This window comes from Xenopus laevis, chromosome 9_10S, assembly GCF_017654675.1.
Source record: "Xenopus laevis strain J_2021 chromosome 9_10S, Xenopus_laevis_v10.1, whole genome shotgun sequence".
NCBI lineage: Eukaryota > Metazoa > Chordata > Amphibia > Anura > Pipidae > Xenopus > Xenopus laevis.
This window is the reverse complement of record NC_054388.1, coordinates 83,238,967-83,252,514: the sequence shown is the minus strand read 5'-3', so window position 1 is coordinate 83,252,514 and position 13,548 is coordinate 83,238,967. Positions and strand designations below refer to the sequence as shown.

General features: G+C 39.4%; 1 protein-coding gene across 1 annotated transcript; it reads left to right on the top strand.

Moving 5' to 3' along the window:
* Nucleotides 1-903: 903 nt before the first annotated feature.
* On the top strand, nt 904-9,373 carry cpsf4.S (cleavage and polyadenylation specific factor 4 S homeolog). Its single transcript, NM_001092868.1, is given in 8 exon segments — nt 904-1,132; nt 4,056-4,106; nt 5,249-5,401; nt 6,022-6,117; nt 6,206-6,299; nt 6,902-6,974; nt 7,057-7,227; nt 8,993-9,373. Coding segments are annotated over 8 exon segments (810 nt in total). The 5' UTR covers nt 904-1,029; the 3' UTR covers nt 9,062-9,373.
* The last annotated feature ends 4,175 nt before the right edge of the window (nt 9,374-13,548 follow it).

Below are 13,548 nucleotides of genomic sequence, written 5' to 3'. Positions count from 1 at the left end.
GTAAAAAATGTTTTCCCCTTCCCACCCCTAATTTGCAAATACAAATTAGGATTCGGTTCTGTATTCGGCCGAATCTTTCACAAAGGATTCGGGGGTTCGGCCGAATCCAAAATAGTGCATTCGGTGCATCCCTAATATTGATAAATCAATAAAAAAAAATGTAAAAAAAAGTGTTGCTTTACACAGCATTTATTTTTTCAATGGGGTCAGTGACACCCATTTGTAATCTGGGAAGAGTCAGAAGAAGGCAAATGATTAGAAAACTATAAAAAATAAAGCCCAATTGGAAAGTTGCTTAGAATTACCCATTGTATAACATACAGGTATGAGATCCTTTATCCAGAAAGCCCCAAATTACGGAAAGCCATTTCTCATAGATTCCATTAAAAGCAAATAATCCAAATTCATAAAAAAAAATTTTTTTTCCCCTATTCAGGTCATCTATTCATATTCCAGTCTCTTGTTCAAATCAATGCCCGGTTGCTCGGGTAATCTGGACCCTAGCAACCAGTTTGCTGAAAGTGCAAACCGGAGAGCTGCTGAATAAAAAGCTAAATTGCTCAAAAAAAAACAAACAAATAAAATAAAAAATAGCAAATTGTCTCGGATTATGACTCTCTTCAATACACTAAAAGTAAATTTAAAGGTGAACAACCCCTTTAAAACGCCTTCCTTTCCGCTGTTTATTTGCAACGCACCAAACGGCAAAACCATAGATATTCCCTGATTAAAATATTAGGCAAAAGCATGTTAGCCTATATATTTACCCTATTAAAACTTTATACTAACAAAACGCGACTTCATAACTTACTACTCAACATCCCCTCACGTCTCACCTCCAGCTCTCGCTTCTCCACTCACAGCTTTGAGCCCCGCCCCCTCCCGGCGTGCTTCGCATTGGTTGTTTCCCAGAGTGCCCTGCTCTAGGTTGAGAAATCGATCGTAGGCGTCGTGCGGCTTTCTGTTGGTCGAGTCTGATGCTGATATTTGGTAGTGGTGGTGGTGCGGGACTCGGTACCGGTAACGAAAATGCAGGAGTTAATCGCTTGTGTGGACCACTTACGGTTCGATCTGGAGCTGGCCGTGGAACAGCAGCTGGGGGCTCAACCCCTCCCATTCCCGGGCATGGACAGTAAGTACCGGGGCCTGATCCCTCCCATAACGGGGGGTAGGCTTTAAAAAGCGGGTAATGACGATCCCTCCTCTTAGCCCTACGCTGTGCTGTTTCTAGAGTGGATTTGAATGTAATTCTTTGGCTGCATGAGGCAGTGACCTACACCACGTGACTTTAGCAAAGAGAAACTGGGACTAGTTGGACCTGCTTCCTTTTGTCTCTCGTTTTCTGCTTCAGAGAAATGATGTGTCCTATCCTTGGGCTCCTCCAGCTGTGGGCAATTTAGGGACAGCAGCTGGGAGATTTAAAGGGGTTATTCACCTTTGAGCTAACTTTTAGCATGATATTAGAGAGAGAAATGTTGCTGTAGGTTTCCAGTTAGCAGTTTCAGCAGTCTGGTTGCTAGGGTGTAAATTCCCCTAGCAACCATGCATTGATGTGAATGAGAGACTGGAATATGAATAGGGGAGGGTCTCAGTAATAAAAAGTAGCAATAACGATACTTTTGTAGTCTTACAGTGCTTTTGTTTTTTTTAGATGGGGTCAGTGACCCCTATTTGAAAGCACGAAAGTTTCAAAAGAAAAGTAATTTAAACTAAAAAACAAAGACCGATTGAATAGTTGCTTAAAAGTGGCCATTCTATAACAGACTAAAAGTTAACCCTAAAGGGGAACCACCCACTTAAGATAACAAGTGGATGGTCGCAGGTTGGACGTAAAAGAGTCACTGCTTGAAATGCGGCTTGTCGGTGCTTCAAAAGGGACGGGCACAAGCCAGGGTCTGAAAGGATACCCTATATCCACATACCACTTATTTAGGACAGTCAACACCCTTAAAGGAGACATTTTGTGTAAAAAAAAAATAAGAAGAATGTACCAGTGCATTATACTCATTTAGATGTAGAAGAATTGCTTAAAAAGTAGTGTTTCAGGCTGATTTATTGAATATTTCTTCAAAAACACTAATAATCCCTCTCTTCTCTTCAACTTCCTGCTCCCTGAATTCCCAGGCTGTGCAGGGGAGCCCCTGGCTCTCAGCTCCCTGCACTGTAGGACAGGAACCAATCAGCAGCTAGCAGGACCTGATAGGGAACTGAAGCCTGTCTGTGCTTGTGTGACTGCAGAGCTGTGATTGGCTGTCCCACTCCTACTGTACTTCTGGCAGGGACCATTAGGACACGCCCACCCCTCATTTGAAACACAGACAGGGACCAGAGAACATCAATAGGGAGCTCCAATATAGGGGCTATTTTTAAAGATATGAATTTTTAGCACCATGTAAAAGCAACACCATATATTACTTATAGTTGCTTACGACATTTGGATTTTTTCATTTATCCTATATGTCTCCTTCTGCGTGACTTTTCAGTGTCTGTCAATCCCAGGATTACCTATATGTCACTCACATGGTTATGAAACATACAGGTAGTTGACTTTGAAATGGACACTGTCTTCCCTTTATATGAAATATTCTCAGAGACTGTCAGAAATATGCCCAATGTGTCATGGAAAGGAACCTATTATGGACATGCTGCATACATACATACAGTAATATTCACATACATAATAAATTGTCATCTAGGGTTTGCTCCAGCCTATGTAGAATGTTAGGCTTCTATGTAATGTTTCAGGAAAGAAAAATTCCATACCATGGTAATCAAACATAGTTTTACCTGTATCCTACTTTTAGGGTGACTGCAGTAAAAAATTGCAGGTAGCAAAGTGCTAGAACATACGTTGCCTACAAATGACTGGAAATCACCACATGAAAAAACATTCTCCATGCGCTGTGCCAGAGTAACTGCTCATAAATGTGGAAGGAAGGTTCAGCAGAACAAGAATTCGCCTTTTGACCCTTTTTATGGCTTTTTAAATAACCAATAAGATATTAACCTAAAAACCGTTACACGAGCAGAAGTAATGCTGGTTGACCCAGTTCGCACGTATGCAATGGCATAAACACATAAGTGGGTCCTAGGAAGTGAGATTCAAATACTAAAACGTTGTCTTCTATCAGAGTAGACCTAGCAATCAACCAAAGGCACAAGAGCTTGGGGTGATAGTGACTTATTTCAATGCAGATTAAAATAACAGACTTAACTACAGAAGGAGATGCAGGACTACTTGTCAATCAGTACACTGGTTTGTTAGCTTTCCCTGTGAATCTGGTGATGCCTTTAAGGTGTGACTTGCATGGTGTGCTTTGTAGCCTGTAAACTCCCATTATTAAGGCAAATTCACATTTTGTCACTCTCACTTCTCCATCACAGGCAACATATTTTTGGAGTTCCCTTCCCACAGGCGTCAATGTAAATTGCAGGTGGAAAACCGTATGCAGCTACTTGGGGCTACTATGAGAGGCAGAGGTGATGCACACGTTTTCCCACCAGCGATTAACATTAATGCAGGTGTAAAGGGAACATCAAGTGTTTTGTTGCCCTCGCTGAAATGTGTTGGCAACAAAGGGTCTGTGTACCATTGCCCTGTTTCAAAAAATGCAAAAAAATGGAGCAATTGGTCATGTGCACTTTTCAGAAATGTTTCAAAATGAAGCAGAGATACCTGTGTCTGCCCCAGTAGTACATTGCTCCCTGTGTTTGGCAGCTCTGTAATTGCAAGAGAGGGAAACAGATAGACATGTAGGAGCACCCCATGCTATGCACTAGAAAAACACTCCACTCCATTATCCGGGCCAGAATCCATAATTGAGAAAAATCATAATTTTTTCCCAATTTACCTTAAAATGAGATCCTTTAAATTCTAAACCATAGAGCAGTAGAAAGAAAACCTCAAATCACAACAGAAAGGCAGTGGCACACTTTCATTGCTAAACTTTTGAATAGCTGAAAGCATATCTCCTAACCACAAACTGGTAGTGATGAAGCCAAGGGTTAATATATGTTGCACTTCTCTTCTTAATAACTGAAAATGTCTTTTGCAGAGTCTGGGGCTGCTGTTTGTGAATTTTTTCTGAAGTCGGCCTGTGGAAAAGGTAATCTATATATGTTGTAAATAATGATATGGGATGTACTTTACTATCATAGGTAAGAAATTACACTTGTGTTGTTACCCCTAGCAACCAATCAGATATTAACTTTACTGTGTTATAGTAGCCTTAATAAAATATGCTGATTTATTGCTGTTGGCAGCTATGCACCTATGTTGGTAAATGAGACATGCAGAATTTAAAGTAATTGGTACATTTTGCTGTTTTCAGTGTAATGATTCAATCACTGACTTTGGACCAGAAGTCACAAAGTTCTTTATATTCCCAGATCATATTGGCACAGGTCCCCTCCTCATCACCCCACTTTAGACAAGTTGGTTATATGTTAGGGTTCGATTTATTTAGGACAAAGAAAGGCTGATACAGTAAGGGGTGCAAATATACTAGGCAGCACATCATATCTTGAATTGCTATCTGTTTTACTAGTATTCCCAATGCTGTTTTCAAACTTCTTGATTGCTCTTGCACACTACAGCAGAGATTTTCCAGTTTTACTATACTGTATAGGGATGGCATTGGAAATACTAGTAAGACTAAAGCTGGCCATAGACGTGCAGATTTTATTCTTTGTGTGGCGAACGCACGTTTGTTTCAGTCAAACTATGTCACATTAGACATTCAGATTAAAATAAGTAGTAAAAATAACAAATCAGACGATGTTCTTGACAGAGAGCAATTGTACAAAAGTTATGTCCGACAAATTGTAGTGACAGTCATCCATTGATATTGTCAGATAGGCAATACATGCAGAGATCTTATCTGTAACCGATGTAAATCTTTTAACCTGTCTGATTGACCAAAGGACCAATTGCCTTGTACAATAGCTTGTAAAATATATGCTAACTATAAAGAATCTTTGTTTTCTCTAACTTAACTTATTCTTTCTTCATCTCTTTTATATTAGAAATGCACTAAATCCAGGATTTAAGCTAAAGCCTTACAGTTTAGCCTAACCAAATACAAAATTGACAAATGAAAGTTGTATTGTATAAATATACAAATTAGGATCCAAATTGTGGTGGGTATTTAGCCAGTTCCCCAAATTATGGATTTGGTGCATCACTAATATACATTAGCAGAGAGGGCTGTGATATGTTATTTTCTCATCTATGTATCTATCTGTGAAGGCGGAATGTGTCCGTTCAGACATATCAGTGGAGAGAAGACGGTAGTCTGTAAACACTGGTTACGAGGCCTTTGCAAGAAGGGAGACCAGTGTGAATTCCTGCACGAATATGATATGACTAAAATGCCAGAGTGCTACTTCTACTCCAAGTTTGGTAAGTGATTGTTCTATCGGCATTACAATCTATATTTAAATGTTATATCTGTGCTGGTCATTTCCACAAGGGCACAGTACATATCCCTTTGTTTTTCCCTTTGGTATTCAAAAGTAAATGTATAATTATCTTACTTTTCGTTCTTTTTTTCTTTCATAACCAGTGGTACATATAAGTGCTCACCTTTGATACTGGACATACTATTCTGCAATTTCACTGGATTGCATTACGTTAAGACAGAAAAAATTTGTTAGTGCCTATGTAGTTTTGTGGTCTGCTGTTGCACACAAATGTTTCAGATTTTAGCCAGTAGTGGAATGAATGGTCCACCTATATGTTTGTGAGATACAGTCTATTTTAAAGGGTATGGCAAGCCAAAAAACTTAAAAATTCATAACAAGTGTATACAGAGATATTGTAAAACCCTCTCCTCCGTTAAAGGGGCAGCAAGATCACTTTTTACTTTTTCAATGAGTAGAGCTCATGTAGAATAGACTTTCTGCCCATAATTTTAATTGAGAAATATTTACGCTTGTTTGCTTTAAATCCAAAGTCACCTAGCTAATCTGATGATTACAGCACATTAGCTGAATACTTATTGGTTTGTTTCTATTTGTTAGGCGAGTGCAGTAACAAAGAGTGCCCGTTTCTGCATATTGACCCAGAATCAAAGATAAAAGACTGCCCGTGGTATGACAGGGGCTTCTGTAAGCACGGTAAGTGTATAGGACCTTTACAATCTTTGCCACGTTATGTTGTATAAAGGAATGTTGGTGGCCCTTTATTTATATTATGTCTTTTCAGGACCCCTCTGCAGACACCGGCATACTCGAAGAGTTATTTGTGTCAATTACTTGGTGGGATTCTGTATCGAAGGCCCTAACTGTAAATTTATGCAGTGAGTACATTTATTTTCCATTTATTGAGTACATTTATTTTTCACATGTAATTATTTAGTATGAGACTTTCCATACATGTGGCATTCATACATACATCTGCTCTATTTGCATAAGGAAAAGTCTGTCGATAAAATCTAAAAAAAACATTTTTGTTTCAAAAAATGCAAAAAAATGGAGCAATTGGTCATGTGCACTTTTCAGAAATGTTTCAAAATGAAGCAGAGATACCTGTGTCTGCCCCAGTAGTACATTGCTCCCTGTGTTTGGCAGCTCTGTAATTGCAAGAGAGGGAAACAGATAGACATGTAGGAGCACCTCATGCTATGCACTAGAAAAACACTCCACTCCATTATCCGGGCCAGAATCCATAGTTGAGAAAAATCCAAATTTTTTCTCCCTCAAATCGCTATAGAACTCCATCTCGAAAGTTAATAAATCCTCCTATTATTGCCTTAGTATGTCGTGTTGCTTAGGAATGCTTAGTCTCCTCATTATATTATCTCTATATGTGTAAAGAGATATTATACTGGAAATATTAGGAAAAAAATTCTGGGGGTTATAAGGGAATTGGTCTTACTGATTTCACAATATATTTCTACAGTCCCCGTTTTGAATTACCTATGGGAACCGCAGAACAGCCGCCGCTACCTCAGCAGACACAGAATCAGCAGAAGGTATTTGTCTGTTTACACTATGCAAACCTACCAGTTAAAATTGTGGTTTAAGAGTTCTCACATGTTTCTTTTTCATCTCCAGCAAAATAATAACCAGGTGTTACAAAGGTCATCTTCACTCATTCAGCTAACAAGCCAGAATTCTCCTGTCAGCCAACAGCGTTCTCCACAGACAATCGGTGTCATGCAGTTACAAAGTGGCACCCAGGGAAACCGGGGACCTAGGCCACTGGACCAGGTTACCTGCTATAAGGTCAGAATTTATCTAATAAAGTATGAATTACAGACAGCACCGGACTGGGAGTTAAAAGCAGCCCTGGCAAAGAAAAGCTGAAGCAGCCCACATGTATACATCTGCACTAAGGGGTGTATTTAATAACAATATGACAACTGTCACTAGTGAATTTGCCCATAGCAACCAATCAGATCTTTGCTGATCTACACATGTATTTGCTAAAGGACATTTGATAGAGCAAATATTTTATTTCTATATCTGTAATGTCTGATGGTGACATTTTTAGGCTCAACCGTAAAAGCAGCTTCATAGTCTTTTTAACAGATATTGGCTGCTAAAATGTTTCAGCAAACACAGCAATAAGCTCAGAAATAAGTATAAGTAATAAGTATAATCTTGCCAGCGATCTGCACCTCCATGCTGCAAGGGAGTACCAGGGAGGTAGGACATAAAGACTGCACACTTAGAAACAGATACTTGTAAAAATGCAGTTGCAGGTTCCATAAGTGCACCTAGTGGTTGCTTTGAAAAAATGCAGAGGAGCTGCAGTCACTTGAGAAATAAGAGATATCTATTGGTGTTTGTCAGCAAGAGCAGCCTCATTACCGGACATTTACAGTAGAACTCAGGACAGCAGACCCGTCCGGCCCATTAACATTACACAGACAGTGGCCCAACGGGCATTTTCTTGAATTCACAGATGGCCAGTCCGGGCCTGATTACAGAGTGATGTTTCGGTGGATATATAGTACTAATCGGTATAGACTGAGGAAATCTATGCATGATATTAAAAATAGTAGAATATTTTTTTTTTAATTAAAGAAGCATGCTGCTCTGCAAAACATTTGCTCTGCTGAGTAGTTCACTAGTGCTATTAAAGGCTTCTTAATTCCAAGTCCAGATGACTGATTTGTGTTAACATGGATAGCACATGAGACTGGGCTGAGATATGCAGGGGCAGGTGCCCAGGGAAGTGCATTGTAAGTAGCACTTCCACTATACTTAAATATACTTTAATTTAGCCTTAAGAGCTTCCACAACCCCCAAATTCAGAGATATGCAAGGGCCATTGTGCCTGCTTTTTATGACAGTGCCGGGAATTGAAATCCATCAACAGCTAAAGCCTTATTTTCATTTATTATGAAAATAAATTGGGGGAGTAGCAAAACAGTGGCAGATACTATTCTACTTTCTATAGGTGGTTGTGCTTCCACTGTATCTTAATACTGAGATAAATTCTGACCTTGATAAATAACCCTTCTAATAAACCCAAAAGGATTGTCTTGCCACCAATATCGGTTTATGCAGCTTTGTTAGGATAAAGTACAAGCGACAAAATGGAGCCTATCGGTAAAGGCCATTACTTAGATTTTTGAGATTTATAATATACTGCTCTTTAAGAACTCAAATTCGACTATTCGCCACCTACAATCTGCCGAATTGCTGTTTCAGTCAAAGGGAGACGTCATGGCATCAATTTGGAGTTGTTTGCAGCCTTCCTGACATTTGAGTTTTTTTCAGAGAAAAAAAAACTCTAATCAAGTTTTTAAAATTTGCATTAAATTTAATTCAACTTCGATTTGAGTTTTCGGGTCGATCCAATTCACCCGAGTTTAGGAAATTCGATTTTTTAATAAATTTTGATTGGTTGAATTTTGAGTTCATGGGAGTTTTTAAAACTCGAATGAATTAGAAATTCGACCTTTGATAAATGTGCCTCCTCATGTTCAAAGTCTCATTTTTTCGGTATTGAACTTTTCTCTTTGTTCTTTTATTATTGCAGTGCGGGGAGAAAGGACATTATGCCAACAGATGTACAAAAGGTCACTTGGCTTTCCTGAGTGGGCAGTAACGAGTGCTTTGGGGTATGGACATAATGGACAGTCAATTTTAATTTTAACATCAAGATGCTGGAGACTTTTTCCTTGTTCTATGTAAATATTGGACTCTTTTTCTGCTATTTACTCTGAGCAGTTGATAGGAATCTTCTCCTTCCAAGAACTGTTTGGCAAAGAGAGTTTTTGCCAATAACTATTTTTTTAAATAAAAAATGTAAATGAATTTTTATTTCTTTTTATTTCTTTAATATAACTTTTGTACAGACAAGATCAAATGCCAACAGTTCTCTTGAATTTAACATTGTTAATAAACTCTATTTTAGTGATGACTGGAAACTGCTTACTGTATCTCAACAGCCTTCTTTTTATAATGGCCTAACCCAGATATTATTTATTCAGGACTCCCTACCATATTAAATGAGAACTAAACCCTAAAAATGAATAAGGCTAAAAATTTCATATTTTATATGCTGAACTTATTGCATCAGCGTAAAGTTTCAGCTTGTCAATCGCAGCAATGATCCAGGACTTCAAACTTGTCACAGGGGGTCACCATCTTGGAAAGTGTCTGACATTCACATGCTCAGTGGGCTCTGAGCAGCAGTTGAGAAGCTAAGTTTAGGGGTCGTCACTAATTATCCAGCAGAAAATAAGGTTGGCCTGTAATATAAGCTGATGCTACAGGGCTGATTATTAAATTCTGATGCTAGTTGCATTGGTTTCTGTGCTGCCATGTAGTAATTATCTGTATTAATTACTAATCAGCCTTATAGTGTGACATTTCTATTCTATGTGTACTGTATATTGTGAGTGGGTCCCTAAGCTCAGTAAGTGACAGCAGCACAGAGCATGTGCAGTGAATCAGCAGAAAAGAAGATGGGGAGCTACTGGGGCATCTTTGGAGGCACGGATCTTTACTGCTAAAGGGCTGTGGTTGCCTTGGGCTGGTACAGAAGCCAAAAACATAATGTACAACATTTCAACCCTACTTCTTTCATTAAGCTTTAGTTCTCCTTTAAATAAATGTGTTTTCCTTCAATAGGAATGTAATGCCTTTATTACCCATTTTATTAGCAGACAAACTCATACAGAATCCATGAAAACGCTACCTATATATACACTCTACAACATGTCTACTTCTTGTGCTCTCCAGCCAGGCCTGGATTGGAAGCTGTAGCAAATGCCAGAGGGACTGCTGTATGGTGCCATAGAAATGTATATTGGGCCTGTGGGGTACTGCTTGGGGCCACCATGACAATTCATATGTACTATATACTTTCCAGGCCTTTATATGGCAATTATATGCATAATGGGCAGCATGCCATTTGGTTGGTTCCTGGCATTTACATTAATTCTGTTTGATTTTACTAACTTATGATATGGGAGATACGATTCTGCAAACTGTAAATTCTGAGATGATTTTTCAGAATCTGCAAACTTGATGAAGCATTGCAGCTTGGAGTAGATTGACATTTGCACATTTTGGATTTGTCACAATGTCTTCTTTCCTACAATATATGGTTTTCTGGGGTAAACCTACTGGGAAGATTTTATTGGCTTTGTAAATCTAAAGAATACAAATTTCTGAAGTGGTTCTTTGAAAATATAGGAGTGTACTGCTGGGAGCTTATGAATACAAGTCAGAAATCTCCATAAAACGATACATATTTCATACAAGTATGGGATGTATTCAGGACCTGGGATTTTCCTTTGTCTTTCTTTAATTTGAATCTCGATACCGTAAATCTATAAAAATCATTTAAATGAAACCCGATTTGATTGCTTTGCCACCGATTATTGCGAAACAAAAAATACATTTTACATATTTGAATTATTTGATGAAAATGGAGTCTGAGAGATAATGGGTAATTTACACATTTACACACAAAAAACACGCTCCAACCGTAGGAGGACTAATGTAGTCCTAAACGCATCAGGCAATGATGCGGTCTTTGATCTTAACATTAATAACAATAACAATAATTATTTTTAATGGATGTGCGGTCCACGTTTTTCAAAATTATTTACACATTCAGCAGACAAGTTTTTTTTTTTTAATTAGGTGTGTTCACACATAAAATATATTTTTGATATATTCCCTATATTATAAGAAAATTCACTTTTTTTGTTTAAGATTTTTCTGTATTTACATCCCCGTACCCTGTTTCAGAAGTACAATATATAATCTTCTTATAATATATAATTATAAGAAGATTTAATAAGCTCAGGTTTTCCTAGGTAAACCAAAAGTTCCCCCCAGGAAATGCACCTTCAGCTCAACTGGTTAATAATAATAACAACAACGGTGGGTTAGTTGTATTTATGATTGTGGTTAGATCCAGCACAACCACAGGGTTAAGGCCAGCGACACGTGGGTCGTTTTGAGTGCTGGTGCTATCAGGTGGAAAACAGTAGATGAAAGGTCTCGGTCATGGCTCTACGTGCCCTATTAGATACACAAGGCATGTGTTACATTTAAGTATTAGGAAAGATGACAGAGGAATGGGACACTTTCTGCTGAATGGCTTCACAGGGATTTATTGCACACCACCGTATTCCACTAGACCAGGCATAAATAGGGGGTAGACAAAAGAGGCAAGTGCAGCTGCAGGGGGGGCACTAGGCACGGACCTTTTCTGCTGCCTGTGTTCTGGGCATTGCACCCCCACACCTGCTTTTTATATTCCACACCAGTTAGAGGAGGGGTGGTCCGCACGTTCTCGATCATACGCGTATGCACAGCGGGCGGTCAGCAGCTCACATGCAGTGAATTGTGCACAGGGGGATAAGAGCTGACCCGCCAAGTTGCCAATAAATACATTGTAACTTTTTTATGTGGGTTCAGCAACCCCCATTTGAAAGCTGGAAAGAGTTTGAGCAAGAAGGCAAATAATTCAAAAATGTTTTAAAAAATAAAGGGCAACTGAAAAGTTGCTTAGACTTAGCCATTCTTTTACATATTAAAAAGTTAAGTAAAAAAGTTAACTCAAAGGTGAACCACCCCCTGCTACTACTGTCTACGACCTACTGCTGCACTGCAAGTCTCGCCCAGTATCTATCAGGCAAATCTTGTTCACCTTTCAACAGAACAATAAGCAGGTAGCAAATAACTGCTCATGCAGTAAGGTCACACGGGGCTGTTAACGAAGACCAAGAAACAGCCCCTACATTCATATTAGCAGCCAATATTCCCTCTAAAGCTGACCACAGATGTGCAGATATACCTTCAATATTGGACGAATGATTCTGCGGTGCAATCTCCCGACCTGCCACTAACCAATCAGATCAAATAAAGGAGTAAAAGAACAGATCAGACGATGTTCTGAGCTTCACGAAACTTGAATTGCAGGCAGGCACCAGTCCGGAACACCACAATCAGTCAGTAGAACCCAGGAGCCCAAATTTTAAATGGTACAAAAATCTTTATTTTGCATTATATATAAAAGATAAAAGCCTTACGCGTTTTGTGTCCCCCAAGGACATTTAATCATGAGCCTATGATTGAATGTTGTGTCTATGGCCAGCTTTAGGCAGTGATCTCTAACTAGTGGCTCGCAAGCAACATGTTACTCTCTAACATTGGCTTGAAAGCAGGTGCTTACTTTGGATATCCAGGTTTGGAGGCAAGTTTTGGTTGCATAAAAAACAGGTGTACTGCCAAACTGGGCCTCCTATACACAAGTCCACACTGCGGCTAGCCATTCACAGCCTTTATTTTGCGCCCCCAGGAACTTTTTTCATGCTTGTGTTGCTCCCCATCTCTTTTTTTACATTTGAATGTGACTCACGGGTATAAAAGCTTGGGGCCCCCTGCAAACATTTTGCACATTATATGTTGGGCTTCTATACCAGCCCAAGGCAACCACAGCCCTTTAGAGGTAAACATCTGTATCTCCAAAGTTACCCCAGTAGCTCCCCATCTTCTTTTCTGCTGATTCACTGCACATACTCTGTGCTGCTGTCACTTACTGAGTTTCGGGGATGACTCACAATACACTGTAAATGTCACCCTATAAGGCTGATTAGTAAATAATTCAGATTATCATAACATGGCAGTTTAAAAATCAGCACAGTTAGCATTGGAGTTTTATAATCAGCCCTGTAGCATCAGCTGATCTGACATGCCAACCTCATTTTCTGCTTCATGATTTTAACTGTCTCTAAGCTTCGCTTTTCAACAGTTGCTCAAAGCACATTGAGCATGTCAGGGTTACAAACACTCTTAACATAATCCAAGATGGGAAACTCCTGTGCCAACTTTAAGGGTCTGGTCACACAAGCAGATTCCTGGAGATGCCCAGCGACAAATCTCCTCTTCTACAGGGCAACAATCTCCCCGAACTGCCTTCGGGCGTCTTCAGAAAACGAAGCGACACGTGTGCCTTCCCCCAGACGATTTTCATTTTAGCCGGTGGAGGGCAGGGAGAAGGCAGTTTGGGGAGATTGTCGGCCCGAAGAAGAGGAGATTTGTCACTGCGGCGACTAATCTCCCCAAATCTGC